This window comes from Asparagus officinalis, chromosome 10, assembly GCF_001876935.1.
Source record: "Asparagus officinalis chromosome 10, Aspof.V1, whole genome shotgun sequence".
NCBI classification, from domain to species: domain Eukaryota; kingdom Viridiplantae; phylum Streptophyta; class Magnoliopsida; order Asparagales; family Asparagaceae; genus Asparagus; species Asparagus officinalis.
The window spans coordinates 73371158-73386570 of record NC_033803.1 but is presented as its reverse complement, the minus strand read 5'-3'; the positions used below and the strand labels follow the sequence as shown (position 1 = coordinate 73386570).

The following is a 15413-nucleotide window of genomic DNA, read 5'->3' as shown; positions in this document are numbered from 1 at the left end:
TCCCTCGCTATATCAGGTAATTAAAAAAAACCGAAATTACTACAACTCCATTTCTTTGTACAAACAACTTTGATTTTCCTCCTCCAACAACAAGGCTGAAGCCTGGCTGTGAATCTAATCTGATGGAGATCGAAAGTGACCTCAATTGCCCACTCAACAAGCTGGATTGGTTACCGGGCTTCTTCTCTATCCCGTCTACCATACCCATTGCCAGCACTATTTCGTACCGCTCAGGAAAGGTAAAGGTGTGCCATGCAAAATATCTGATGATGATGATGAGAATGATATGGTGCGATGAAACATTGTTGTGAGATGGACTAATCAGGTCATCGAATTCATGATCGATACTGCATCATCAAATGTATATGATCAAATTTTCACATAGTTTGGAGTCTTCTAGAGTATGAATCAATCTAGTTTAATATGTTAGATTTTTCGGACAGCTTAATAGCCGTCCCTTTTGCACAATAGCTAAAATAATAATTAGAAATTTTCAAATAATATAATTTTTTTATCTATAGATCATGATGAGTGCAAATCACGGTGGGCGATATTGATCATCGTTCCGGTAGCCTATTGGGCCATCTCGTGATAAGAATCTCATCTCACCATCTCATTTTATTATTTTTCTTTATATATACACTAGTGTGCACCCTGTGCAAAGCACGGTCCCTTTTTTTTCCTGCTACAATAATTCTTTTTTAAATGGCACATGTTTATTGCAAATGTCACAGTAAATTTTTTAAAATGGTACATTGTTCTGTTTGTGCTACAGTAATGATTCTCACTGTAGCATTTACTGCAGCATGAATAGTGGATCTTTGGATCCTCCTATAAGTATAGAGGAGTAGATATGCATATATACATATACACACACATATATGTATGTATGTACATATGTATATATATATACATACGTACGTACATACATACATATATGTGTATGTATATGTATATATACACGCGCACGCGTGCGTGCGCACACCCCAACTAAATTGGTACCTTCCCTCTGATTTTGAATTTCAGATTTATGGGATGGATGCTGCATCAGGGGCTGCTGTTATGGCCTTGAATATCTCCTCAGGTGATCATATCCTTGATTTATGTGCAGCCCCAGGTAACTACAGTTTCACCTCTTCTCTTTTAGAAATGCACATCTTTCTGATCTTTGAGAATATTGACTTTATTTAACAAATGATATTCAAATTTGAATTTATTTGAATTGACAAGTAAGCTAAAAGTGCTATATGAGCATCCATTAGTATATTGTCTCCCCTTTTTAGTTACTTTAGTAGACAGTAGTGCTATCAAGGCAGTTTTAGTTAGTGATAAGTATCACTGGCCCAAATCTGATAATTGTACGACGTGTCTAAACCTAATCTATGCCACGTATACATTTCTGTAATACGAATCAATTAGAACGAGTTTAAATATGGACTGGATACAGATATTTTGAATATCCATCTAGACCCGTAAATCAAAGTGCCCTTCACAGAAGTATTCCTGCCACCCTCAGTGGCAAAATGACAAAATCGACATTTATCTTCCCCTTATGCAAAAAATACAAAGTGTCAGCAATGATGATAGTTACATATATTTGATTAAGTAATTTATTCATATGTGTCCAAAGTCCAAATTTTCTATTTAGTTTTGGGTGTCTGAGAAGTATGTTGCTTTTGTGTATTGGTTAAAATTTACCTGTTGCTTTTGTGTATTGGTTAAAATTTACCTGCACGTCAATCTCATGCTGATTCCTCTCAGAAATTGGAACCTGCTTCAACACTTTTCTTGTGAGAAACATGGCAGTTTTTTAGCATTTATTGTTTGCCTATTTTGCATCTAAATAATTTATTTATTATTATTAGTGCGTCAAAGGGATTCCTGATGCGACCAATAATTTTCTTGTTCCCTCACTAGTCTCATGATGCATGTAGATGTCAATAGCATTCTGTTAACAAGAGGATGCAAAAATTGGTATCTCTGTACTTTTATGGATTTATTAACTTGTCAATCACTTGATTTCATCATTGTTGCTGGGTCTTACTCGCTCAGGATCCTCTCTGTGAATGTCTAGATGTTACAGATTCAAAATGATATCCATTCATTAAGTGCTTTTATCATCCCAATTGTTCATATGAGAGAACTCTTTCTGGAGGACTTTACTTTTATATGGAATTCAGGATCATTCTGGCCATTTATAGCAGTGTCTCGGCTGCCAAATGCTAATATTGAGTAAAAGTGCTATGTGCCATTCAAGCTATTTATTAATGGGCTAAGGTCCTTACAGTGCATTTCATCCTTGCCAAATGCTATGCTCTTTAGTTCATTCTCAATGATGTATTTTCAATAAAAACCTATATGACTAGGTAATCAGTATACTCATCATCGTCATGATCATCGTCAAGTCTTATCCAACAGAATGAGATATTTCTGGAACTCATCTTATAGTAGGAAGGCTCTAGAAATTATTTGATGGAGATTTTATGACTATTAACCTGGTGGCTTATAGTCCTCGTACCTAATGACAGTTTACTAGTCGAGGAAGTGATAGCTAAGATCGGGCTTGAACTGGATCTAGTAGGATAGACGTTGGCTAAGACATCTTTTTTCAGAAGTTCTCCAAGTCTTAGAAAACAGCTGTAAGTATGGGAAATATGAAATTTTCTCCATGTTTGTGCTCATCTTTAGTAATATGAACCTTTTAGTTTATTGTGCACAACTTTATCAGATGCAAGAGGTATTGTTAATAATTAATAATGTGCACAATTGCAGTATCACTTGTAGAAGTTTCATCAGAAGAACTTTATCTGAAGAATGCCTCTTCTTTCTTTATCTGATTCACAACTTCTTCCAATCACCTCTATTTATTTTAGGTGCCAAGTTATGCATGCTCTCAGATCTACTTGGTAGCTCAGGATCCCTGACCGGTGTTGATATTGCAAAGCATAGGTTAGCAGCATGCCGTACAATGTTACAGAAATATGCACTGGGAAATCGCTGCCGACTCTTTATTGCTGATGGAACAACATTTTCTCTACTACCTGTGAGATCTCCCACTAACATGAAATCAAGTAATACACACCTAATTGGACTTTTTTCCCCTATGTTTTCCCTGTCCAACTTATCATACTTAAAAGTTACAATCTTGAAACTCCACAGGTGCAAATTGTGAGGATAAAGGAAACATATTCACAGACTGGAATTCAAAGAGGCTATGGAGTGATCGAAAGAAGAATGCAAGGAAAGCAAAAAATGCTAATGAACTACATATAGAAACTGCAGAACCGGAGTTGATATTTTATGGCAGGGATTCCGGAGTAGTTGGACTGCATAGAAGTGAGTTGTTCTGCACAGTAGATGAAGCGGAATGTTTGATTTCTGGCTATGACAAGGTATGCGACCTTTGATCTCCTTGAGGGTATCATCTTGTGTGAATTACTCTTGTCACTGTTGTCTAATCATTGACACAATTTGGCATTATGCATCAATATTAAAGTCCTAAAGAGCCTTTTTCTCCTCACGTTCTTGTAATTTTAGGCCTGTTTAACAATCTGTTATACTATTTTTTTTTTTTTTTTTTTTTTTTTTTTGAAACCAAAGTGTTAAGTGAAATTCTGATAAGATGAAACCTATCAATAGTCTATGAAAGATCAAGTTTTTGGAATTTTTATAAAGGGATTCAGGTTCATCACTGAATCTACAACTTTCTTGAATCTTAAAGCTTTTCTTTTGATTTCTTTTCCTTTATGAATGACTTTTTTGGGGTAAACAATGTCGGATTGAGTTGCACATGTGTACTTATTGAAACATAGTTAGATGAGGCATAAAAATGACATGTCCTGAGATTTGTTGGATGCCATCTTCTTCAATCGTCTTCAAACTAACTTTTGAAATTGATGAAGTTGTCTAACCAATATTCGGAAAATATATGGCCAATTTCCTTACATGCCACTCTATTCATTTGGCCCTTGATTCCATGACCTAAAACTCGATGAGTTCTACATGTATGAGATATTTATTTATGTCTAATTATATATCAAATATAGTATTTTAACTTGTACAAACTATGATAAGTTCGGATGAGCTTTTATATTAGTTAAATATATATAGAGCTAATATGTATAAATATCAGGAACCATGGCACATTCCTATAGAAAAGTCAGAAAATGAATGATAATTTACAAGTAGATCAAATCTTTGAGCACGTATATCATTATTTTATGTTATTATGATATTTTGTTAAAGTCTCTTTCACAACATTAAAACTCCGAAAATTATGTTGATGGTTATAATTTATAGGCGACGTAACTCCAAAAATTATGTTGATGGTTATAATTTATAGCGGATATGCCCCCACAAGTTAAGAACTCTTTTCATGGGGTGAGATATTGTTAATTTTGTCTGTTACCTTTTCTTTCAAATCCTCTTTAAATGTGTGCCTCTGAAATTTGAACATGAGTTGCTCTAAAACCATCTTAAAGTTTTTCCTGCTGCACCAGAACTCCGAGGTGGCAGTTAGGATTGAGGGTTATAATTTATCCTCTTACCAATTTGCATATTCCAGTGCCATGTTGTGGTACTGAGTCATACTTTTTTCAAACAATTTTCACCTGACCCTGTTCTTAAAGGCAGTGATGCCTTTTTGTTGCAATTTTTACTTCTTTTTTTACCCTGGATTTGAGACATGTTCTCTTCTTTGACTTGATTTTTGCTGGACCAGAGACGTCTTAGCCTCTTTAGAAGGTGTAGTGATTGCTTGAAATCCTATCTATTAGGTTCTCGTGGATGCAGAGTGTACTCATGATGGTTCATTCAAACACATCCAGAAGTTTGAATATTGGGGTTGGGGAACTCTTCAACGGCGATTACTTGATGCAGAAAGAACAGACAACTTGATGCATCTTCAAGTAAGTACTATGTTAGCAGTCAAATGTATTCTCTTTGAGTCTTTCATGTGCACTTTCAGACATTGTTTTAAATATCCCCGACATGGCCCGATATATCCCCGAATATATCCTTTTACAGGGCTTGTTGCCACCAATATGGTCTCTAAATATCCTTTACTGCTTTTTGGTTATTTTGGGCGATATACCTCCCGATATGGCCGATATATCAGCCAATATGTGGACCGATATATCTTTTTATATCGCTTGTCACAAAACACTATACTGTGTTTGATAATTTTTGGGCAAGATATCATGATTTCCTCATTATCTCAAATGACATTTTACCCTAAAAAAATTAAACCAAATGTTGCGAAGTTGATTTGTACTTTTGTTTAATTTACAAGGTTGATTAGTGATCCTAAACATATATTATTCACATTTTATATGTTTAGATTTCATTACATATGTCGATATTACATTTTAGTGCATTATACTATATATGCAAAGATCAGTTATGACATTCCGATATTTACCATATATCCCCAATATTTTCCTGATATTTACAATCTATTATGAAATTTGGCCATCTGATATTTCCCCGATATTTGTATTTTAAAACATTGCTTTCAGATGCATGATGGGCATCCTGAGCTGTATAAAAATAACGCTATAATTAAAAGGCGAAGTGAATGTGTTTTTCATTTTGGTTAATGAATTATTCTTTTTTGCCAATAATAGTTCCATCAATCACATATCTGAATATTTAGCACACAGTGAATCCGTATTAATGTGATTTTTTTCATAAATAACTGCACTCCAAGTGCACTATATTGGATATAACAAGCCAAAAATAGTCGCTATGTCTGTCATCCCTAGGTTGGAGGGAACATGTGAAGCAAAGTGTTCAGATGAATTGAATTGTGCCAGAGTTTCAACTTTTCTTGCATTGTCATAGAAGTGTTGTGCACACTTGATCCTTTCAGAAAAACGCTCATAATTACTTCATTTTTTACCTTTAACCACTTTACATGATGTATATGAAGATAGAGTGAATCCCCACCACCCTCCCACCTCCACACCACCCCCTCCCTCCCTCCCCCCTCCTCCCCTCCCCTCCCCTCCCTCCCTCCCTCACTCACTCAGCTCAATTAAGTCTGTTGCTCCTTTCGTTTAATTTCCCTCCTTTGCTTGCTCACTCATTCACTAGATTGGGACCGTTGCTCCTTATTTAATTGGATGAAAGACCCATTTGTCAACATGTGACAAGATCAATGGTCCCTTAGATTTTAGGGAAGTTATATTTTTTTAGTGGTATGTTTTAAATTTATAGTTTTTCTTCCTGCATGAACTTATCCTGTTTTTTCTGCTCCTTTATTGTTTAGCTGAGACTTCTTTTTTCAGAAACGTTCACACTAAACATTTCCTCTATAATATTACATACTTCTCTTCTGTTTCTGCATGCAGTTAAAGCTTCTGAGCAATGGTTTCAGGTTATTAAAAGCTGGGGGATCGCTTGTGTATAGCACTTGTAGGTAAATGTTTAAATGTTAGTGCATTGCTTCCCTTCCCATGATATTCTCGAATTGGAATACCGACCTCTTTTGGTGGGTTGTGCCTCAACAGAGACCTTGTTTCGGCCATCTCTTTTGTTGTTTCAACTATCACATTAAACTTTATATCATGTGTTGCTTACATAGTTTACTCCTTTTCTTTGTGCTAACCTATTGATCTCTTGTGATGCCTTACACAGTTTAACAACATCCCAAAATGAAGATGTGGTGGAGCAGTTCCTTTCTGAAAATACTTCAGCTGGTATGTTTCTTTTGTGGATAATCATAAGGAATAAGGATATATCTCATCCATTAAAAAGAAAAAAAAAGAAAAAAAAGATAAGAAAAGAGGAATCACTATTATAAATAGCGGTAAATAGCCCCGCAATAACGGCGCTAATAGCGTTAGCGGTCCCTTCCCGCGACGCTATCGCGCAAAAACGGTGACATATTACGGAATATGTCTATTCGCAAAAGCGGCCAATAGTGTGTCATAATGGTAAATAGTGAGCGATTGCATTCAAAATTTGCTTTTTGACTGCTATTTAAAAGCGGTTTGAAGCTTATTTTTTTAAAATTAAACTCAACTCTTGACCATTGCATTCATTCTACCGTCTCCTGTGATTTTCAACATACTTCTGCCACTTCTCATAGCCTCTGGCACCTACCTTGATACTTCCTCTCACCTCCTTCACCGTAAGCTCCTCTTAGGACAGTCCTGTCACCGCTAAGCTCTTCTTCTTGAAGATGACGACTTTTTGACTCCTCCAGTTATCTTTGGTATTACGTGATGGTTACATGTCTATTTCATGTTTAGGATCTCTTTAAATCATCCAATATGTACTTTTATATTTCTTAGATTTTTCTTTAATTTTTTATTAGTATTTATACATATCTAAATTAGACCGCTATTTGACTTTGCGCTTTTTACCGTTATTTTTCCGTAATAGCCTGAAATAGCCGTAGCGATGCCTCACCGCTACGCGACGCTATCCGCTATCGATAACCTTGAGAGGAATGAATGTATAGCTTCCTTCTCAATTCACATGACTGAGTATTTACCTCTTTACTGAGAATTTATTCAAGTAATTTCATGCACTGGACATTAATACCAGTGTTGTAAATAGCGGCAAAAAGCGGGGCTATCGCAGCGCGAATCGCGGAAGCGGGGCATCAGCGCCACGCTTAAGGCATTAGCGGCTTGCTTAAGCGGTAAAATGCTTAAGCAGTAAAAACCGCTTTGTGTTCGAATTGCGCGATTTAGCGGGATTTAGCGGTTAAAAGCGCTAATACCGCTATTAGCCGCTTCAAGCTTTAAACCAAAATGATCGTCAAACCCGACCCGAACCCGACCCGCTTACCCATTTATACTTAAAGCCCTCAGTTCCCGTGTGTCCTAGCCGCCTCCCTCAGCTCCCGAACCCGTGTGCCCTAGCCGCTTCCCTCAGTTCCCATCGAAGAAACTCACACTCCCTCAGCTCTCAGCCTCGCCTCCCCCTAACCCTCACCCTCCCTCTCCCCCTTCATCTCGAACCTCAAGATCCCCTTCATCTCCAACCCCAGGAAGTCGTGTGCCCTTCATCCGCCGCCCCTCCGACCCTTTCGTTCTGCTATGACCTCCGCCTCCACGACAACGCAGGCCCTCTCCTCCGCCTCAACGACTCCCTCTCCCTAGCGACAACCCCGTCGTATTTTGGTTCCTGCTACGAGCCTACGACCCTCCGCTTTCCAGTACCAGCGTCGACACCTCCATCTCTGTAGCCAAGGCTTTCGTCTGCCAACAGAGAAACAGGTATCAACTCCTCTCCCCCCTCCCCTCACTAGCGTTGGTTGGGCAAAAAAACTAAAATAAAAATTATTTCTTCATTTTGTGGTACGATATCTCGTAAAGAACGAAAACAATGTGCATTTTTTTTGGTTCATTCTATCTCCCCAAAATTGTCTATGCATGCATCAGAAACCATATCCATGGAAGATTGTACTGTCATATTGTTATTTTGCTGCAAGTTCATGCTAATGTTTGTAAATGGCTAATTCATTTATTTTATATCTATCAGTGTAATGATAGTTTTAGTTTATTTTAAAATTTTGCTTTGTAATTGGTGAAGTTTGCTTTTGCTGACATATGCTGCTCAGTTAACACTTAGTTACACCCACATGGTCATTTTCTCAAGTCTCAATCATCATTTCCATTTCCATTTCTTGATGTGTAGTAATCATACAGAAAACTGATGTCATCTCATGTCTATATTTCTTGAATTTCTTCATAGTGCATTCATATTTCATACAACAACCTTATCAAATGTCACTGATAATACAAGTATTTACAACTTATTAATTTATGTATGTGATAAATGGCTTGATCTTCATAATCAGCAGCTGCAATCAAAAATTTCCATTAGGTCCGACTTTCAGAAAACCTGTATAATCAAAAAATAAAAATCAACATCTGAAATTATTATAACTTATTGTATGAATGAAGAAATATAGCATGTTTATTTATTGTATGAAATGAATGTAGAAATAATACAAGAAATAGGAATAAGGTATGTTTAATCCAGTGATTCCAGTCATGATTTGTGAATAGGTATAATTTCAGCCATTATATTGTACTTATATTGTTATTTGTTCATTCATATTTCATACAAGAAATAGTATTTATATTGTTGAAGAAATTAGACAAATAACAGTCTTTTGGATAAACATGTACGTTTTTTCATTCTTTAATCTTTATAATTATAGTACTTTGTTAATATTATGTAATTATTACACATCTATTTCATGTTTAGGCATGAGATATGTATTTTTAGAATTTTTAGATTTTTATATGATTTTTCTTATTATTTAGGATATTTAAATATATTTATATTTGACCGCTATTTGACTGTGCGCTATTTGCCGCTATTTCGCCGCAATAGCCTGAAATAGCCTTAGCGGTACCTCGCCGCGACGCGCCGCGATCCGCTATCAGCAACCTTGATTAATACATTACATGTTTAAACTCCATATTTTCAGAGAGACTGAGAATAAAACTCAAAAATGAATTGAAGGAAAAAGATCAAGTTGACCTATCATCTTCTCCTATAATAATCTGCAAACTGTCATTTTACCTTGTAAAGCGTCTTATTGTCTCGCATGTCATGTGTTGTGTGACTGGAGGAATAATTCAAGAATAAGGTCACATAATCATATGAAAAATACACTTCTTTATTATCCACATATTTGAAATTGTAAAAAAAATTTAAAACATTGACATTCTATTTACTTCAATAGCTACCTATGGACCTAGTTAGCTAGAGATGACTATCCACATACCTATGGACCTAGTTAGCTCTTGACCATTACCCATGCTGCCTCCGCCTGTTGGAACAAGGTTTTGAATATCGGTTATCGGGGATTTATCAGACAGTTAAAATCCTTATCGGATAGCGTAAATCGGGGATTTATCAAGGATAAGTAGTATTTATCGGGGTGATGTACTAGATAGTGTATATATATAATATGATAACCAAAAAATATAATTTAACCATACTTAATGAAATATAAACATTTCAAAATATAAATAATCATGTTTAGAATCACTAACTAATTGTAGAAAGCGAGTCGGGTCGGGTTTAACAACTTACTAAATAACCGCCCATTACCCGAAAATTCAACTCAAAATTTGGCACGATAAAGCCGATATTCAGCGCCTCCCTTATCGGTCGATAAGTATCTTTATCGCCGATAACTCGCCGATAAACCCTAAAAAACGATAACTGGTTAAAAATCCTACTTATCCTAGCGGAAATCTCCCAAATCCGATAACTCAACGATAATATCGGGTTATCGGCCGATATAACCATGGTTGAGAAGACTTTTATACCGACTAGAAAATTGTATGAACCGCAAAAGAAAAGGTGGAGAAAGGTGGGAATTAGATAAATCGTAAAGATGCTCTTTTTGAATATAAGAAGAAATTCATGGAAGCTCTTTTTGAGTAGACTATTGGAGGAGTCAACTGCTTCAAATTTGATGGGAAAATTAGTATGAACTTTGATTTACCCTTTTGCTAACTCTCTAATCAAATGGGAGACACATGGAATTTGTAATGAAAAGTAAAAGAGAGAAAGCAATAATGAACTCCAATAACTCTTAAAGTTCCCAACAATAATCTGGATCCTTTGTGGTTATATGGGCTTGTTGACGGCTGTTTGCCTCCCAGCTTCCAGACCAAATAAGACCCACGTTTACATACTCTGTTCCATCTCCCTGGCAATAGCAGAATGTTCGATTTTCCAGCATACTTTCCTAACAACTTATATAATTTCAGCACACATGTAGGAGTTACATTTAGTGTTCGATCTTGCTGCCTGTAATTTTTGCATCTTGATAATTTCAAAAGCTCTTTTAAAAGCATTGTGGTTATCCGTCATATATGGCTACCATCAAATCCAGAAACCTCTTGATTTAGCAAATCCAGCAGTCCTTGTAAAGTTTCTAATGGCCTAACACTGATTTAAGGGAACTTTTAGAAAAACACCTTCACTTTTTCAACTCAATATCCCATGCTTTTATTTGCTCTTTAGATAACGTATTCTTGTCTATTAAAAGTCATACCCTTAGTAACTCAGATGTTTGTGCATGAATCGCCTGTTCTGCAGGTGCAACTCTTGGACTAACATGCCTCCACCCTCATCTTAATTCCGACCTCCTAAGTAAATTAAACTTTTAAATGTATTGAACTTAAATCCGGTCTAAAACTTATGTCATTTTTTCTCCTCCTAGGACCAGTTGGTACTCCTTGACCACTACCAATCTTGCTTTGTTCTTCTTATCCTCCACTGCCATTACTATGTCATCCTTAACAAGCACCAATGACCACTAACTCTTTCTCCTTCACCATCATCTCCTCCACCATCATCTCCTCCCTCACCGCTTTCTCTTTTTCGCCTGCCACCTTCACTTCCTGTTTCTCCTAGTCATCATCTCCTCTTATTCCTCCTCATGGTCTATAGCAACCGCCACTGACACCACAAACTCTTTATTGGTGCAGGCCAACTTTAGATATCGGCAATAAAGTTGAAATTTTATTTCATTGCGTGTTGTGAACTGGAAGATTTGAACTTAAATCGTCCTCTTTTGAACTTTTCTTCATATAACAAGCAATTACATTGTACAAATTTAGGAAATTGAAATTTAATCCATCTATTTTTATATTTAAGTAATCTCTGAAATGGTCTTTCATAGTCCAAATTCCATTGTGTGTCCAATGTTAAATTCCATTTGTAGATCTAAGATTTTGTACTCCAAACATGTTTAGTTCTTTAGCATGTTTTAAAATTTTGAAATTTTCCAACTGTCATAATTTCAGAAATTGTTTTATTCAATTATTTTTTTATTATTTAATATTTGTCTTGTATTTCAAATGTGTAAGTTACTTATTTGTACTGACTTCTATGTTAGTGCTGGAAGAGATAGATGCTGCTGATAGCTGGCATTGTAGGAGTGGAAGGATCCCTAAAACATTGCGCTTTGATCCTAAAACATCCCAAACTAGCGGGCTATTTATTGCGAAACTAAAAAAAGTAGCCATATAGCCAAGGTTTGATTCTTTTCCTACTAATTGACTGTTAATAATCTATACTTGATTATGTGCCATCTGCTTCCAGTTGAAATTTCTGTGCACTCATCATAATATGTCATCTTTCCCTGCAGGATATGCAAATATGGGAAGATTAAATTATTTTTCTAAACAGAATCAGAACTTTGCAATGAAAGGGCTAGTTTCTGCATAGGTTGGATCTCTTTTATCTGTGTCTTCTATCATCGGATGTAAGTTGCTTTGTGGTATGCTATTAAGGATTGTATTTGGTACGCTATTAAGGATTGTAGGCAATATATAAACGCAAATTCTGGCTGAGGCATGATAAGAACCATTTCATTCAAGGGACTGGACATGAGCTTCGCTTTCACCTAGTGGTAGTGCACTGTTGAAAGAAACCCAGCTGGAGAGCTTATGAATGCTGGGCGGCACTTGGTCCTCAACTTTATCCGTACAAAAGAGAATTATGCGGAGACACAAGGGAAACTTTAGTTATTCTTCCGTGTTGCAGATGCTGGGCGCACCTCAATTTTATGATTCCCTCGTGCCCTTTGACAAGCGTGAGGGACTATCAAGAGATTAGAGCTTGCAGATGAGCTGGGTGCTAGCATTTCTTTTGCGTCTGATTTCTTTTGGTTTTGGTGGTTCTAGCATTTGCATTACCTTTTCTATTCTCTCCTTTGGTAAAGAAAAAGAACATGAAGTCTGGATGATCTAAGATAGTGTTTGTAAGTTCTGATAGTGCAACAGTTAGAACATGTATGAGACATTTATTGATTATTGTTAAAGAAGAAAAAAGGTGCTAATCTTTTATTGTTTGTATATAATGTGAGAAACCAACATAGCTTTCTCATTGCCCTTTGCTTTTTCCCACTCTACTCTTGCTGTTTATTGCTTAGGCCTGGATGTGGGAAGGGATACTTTTCTCCTTTTAGATTGCATGACCGTAGAATACTGCATGCATATGTTTCAATGTTGAGAAAACATGCATGGGATGAAAAGTGAAATAGCAGCCGTTGGTGCTGATCTCTAGACTCAACCGCATAGGGGAGGAGGCAGGGTGTGTATTTCAAACTGATGAAGGGCATTTATTTGCATTTTGTTCCTTCCCTCCCCCTTTAGGGAAAAGAAAAGAGCGCTTGATGATACCTGGAACAGAAGAATACATACGGAAAACCACTGACCACCCTCTAACCTGTCAAAATGAATCAAGCAAAACGTGCTTCGGCTCATATCATTTGTGCAGCAGCCTCTCTCCCTCAAACCCAGTGCTATACCCTACCAAACTCCTTCGCTTCCCTTCCAGTATGTTCCAGGAAATTAACAAGCCTAATCAATCAATGCCAACGACTAGAATATTTCCCGATGATCTGTGTATGGGAGAAGGCAATGGGGAGAAAGAAACAAAGAAGAAGCTTAATAGCTCCTCCGCCACTGGAAGGAGCTCTCCTTATCACAAAGAAATCTTTTCCTTCCTTCATGCTCATAGCCCTCGAAGCTGGCAGGCCACTAAGAGCCCTCGTGCTGCTTATCTCTCCAATCCTGCGGCTGCTCAAGATCATACTCTGTGAGCGCCCTTCAAGCCATGATATTTGTGTCCACTGTGGCCCTTAGGGTGGCAGATGCGAAGGCAGTCTCAAGGTCAACTCTTCCCAAGTTCTTTCTCTGAGAGAGCACATGGAGGGTACTAGCGAGGTGTGGAGGGAAGAAATATGCACTAACATGTATTCCTAGGATCACGGTGGAGCCTTTCTAAAAGACCATTTTGGCGTGGACCGTGTCATCGGCACAAAGCTAGCTAAGGGCTTTAGGTGGTTACTCAATGAGTTTGGTGACCCAGCTTGGACCATGTCATCGGCACAAAGCTAAGGGCGTAAGGTGGATACTCTATGTTAGGAGATGAGCACGCATATCATCCCATTCATATTATTGTCAATGGTATGTATCATATGGTTCGTAGTACACTCGGACTTAAGGAAAATGCCATGCTGTTCTACCAAACATTCAACTTTCAGAAGGCTAGCTATTTATTACTCAATTCTTTAGTTTGTTGTAGTTTGCTCAACACTGTGTTATTGAGCACGATACTGTTAGATTTGGGCTTAGGAAACGTCACTGCGCAAATTTGAATATCTTTTATTTTCTTTGAGGAACAACTTCAATTCCAATGCATTACCGACTTAAGGGTGGCAATTTATGACCCGACCCATCAACCCGACCCGACCCATTTATAATAGGTATGAGTTGAATTACATGGGTCAGATCATAAACGAGTCAACCCAAATTTACTATTTATTGGACAAATTTTCAAAACCGACCCTTTTGGGTTTTTATTTGTAAAAAACGACCGTTTTTGAAAATATTTGTAAAAACCGACCTGTTTTCAGCCCAGAGCTAAAAACAGGTTGGTTTTTACAAAAAAAAAAATTCTGAAACTTCACGGGAGTTGAAGTCCCGTGAAGTTTATTTTTAAATGGCTCCTAAACTTCACGGGACTTGAAGTCCCGTGAAGCTTCATAACTCTTCACACAACCTCCACGCGACTTCGAATTTCAGTCAAATCCCACCCCATTTCTCCACTCGCTCCCCCCGTTCTCCTTCATCTCCCTCCCCAAAGCAGGATAATGTTTTTTTATGCCTCAACCATCTCAACATTCACAGCATTATCAAACAACCCAACAGCTTGGCGCTATCCACCGAAGACGGCAAGTTGCCGACAAACAGTTTCAGGTCCGGCGAGAAGCTCGCTTCGTCGCCGCTCACAGCCTTCTCATCCTCCACCTCGTAATCCGACGATACAGAGGATACCTTCGTCACAAACCCTAAAATCGAGCCCTCTCCCTTTCCTCGATTTGACAGTGGCGGTTGAGAAATTAGAGGAAAAGGGTAGGTTGGTAATGAGGCTGGAGAAGAGGAGGGGAGTAGAGGAGAGGTTTAGGGTTTTTGAGTTTGAGGAGATAAAGTTGGAGGCCATGAGAGAGGAGGCCGCCATTTTTTATGGGGAGCCAGCGGAGAAATGGGGTGGGAATTTTTCAACATTGCAACTTTACGGGAGTTGAACTCCCGTAAAGTTTAGTGGCTTAATTAAAAATCTGCTAAACTTCACGGGAGTTCAACTCCCGTGAAGTTTCAAATTTTTTTTTAAAAACCGACCTGGCTGAAACCAGGTCGGTTTTTGCAAATATCCTAGAAACGGATTGTTTTTTACAAATAAAAACTCAAACGGGTCGGTTTTGAAAATTTGTCCACTATTTATTTATTAAACAGGTCAATTCGGGTTGATCCGACTGACCCGTATAATAGAAATACCAACCCGAATAAGAACCAACAACCCTTCCGTCCACGACTCGATGAACGCTGATTCCTCTGCCGCCGCCGCCGCCACGTCGGCGG

The 15413-nt window shown here is 37.6% G+C and overlaps 1 protein-coding gene and 1 pseudogene across 8 annotated transcripts in view; both read left to right on the top strand.

The window, feature by feature from the left end:
* Nucleotides 1–12842, top strand: part of LOC109824987 (5-methylcytosine rRNA methyltransferase NSUN4) — a 13172-nt gene extending 330 nt beyond the window's left edge. Inside the window, exons 1-11 of one of the 8 annotated variants that reach the window (XR_002242868.1) lie at nt 1–16; nt 95–239; nt 1027–1117; nt 2874–3071; nt 3160–3392; nt 4776–4907; nt 6351–6418; nt 6637–6698; nt 11882–12020; nt 12134–12213; nt 12311–12842. The exon at nt 1–16 is cut by the window's left edge and continues 330 nt beyond it. Coding sequence is in view for 2 of the 8 variants with exons in the window: in XM_020391637.1 (XP_020247226.1) it covers nt 1–16; nt 95–239; nt 1027–1117; nt 2874–3071; nt 3160–3392; nt 4776–4907; nt 6351–6418; nt 6637–6698; nt 11882–12015 (1079 nt within the window). In the remaining 6 variants the exon portion in view is untranslated. Of the gene's footprint in view, nt 17–94; nt 246–1026; nt 1118–2873; nt 3072–3159; nt 3393–4775; nt 4908–6350; nt 6419–6636; nt 6699–11881; nt 12021–12133 lie in introns of those variants that run through there. The other 7 variants (XR_002242867.1, XR_002242869.1, XM_020391637.1 and 4 more) reach the window with 7 other exon arrangements.
* LOC109826947 overlaps nt 13410–15413 on the top strand; it is a 9994-nt pseudogene continuing 7990 nt past the window's right edge.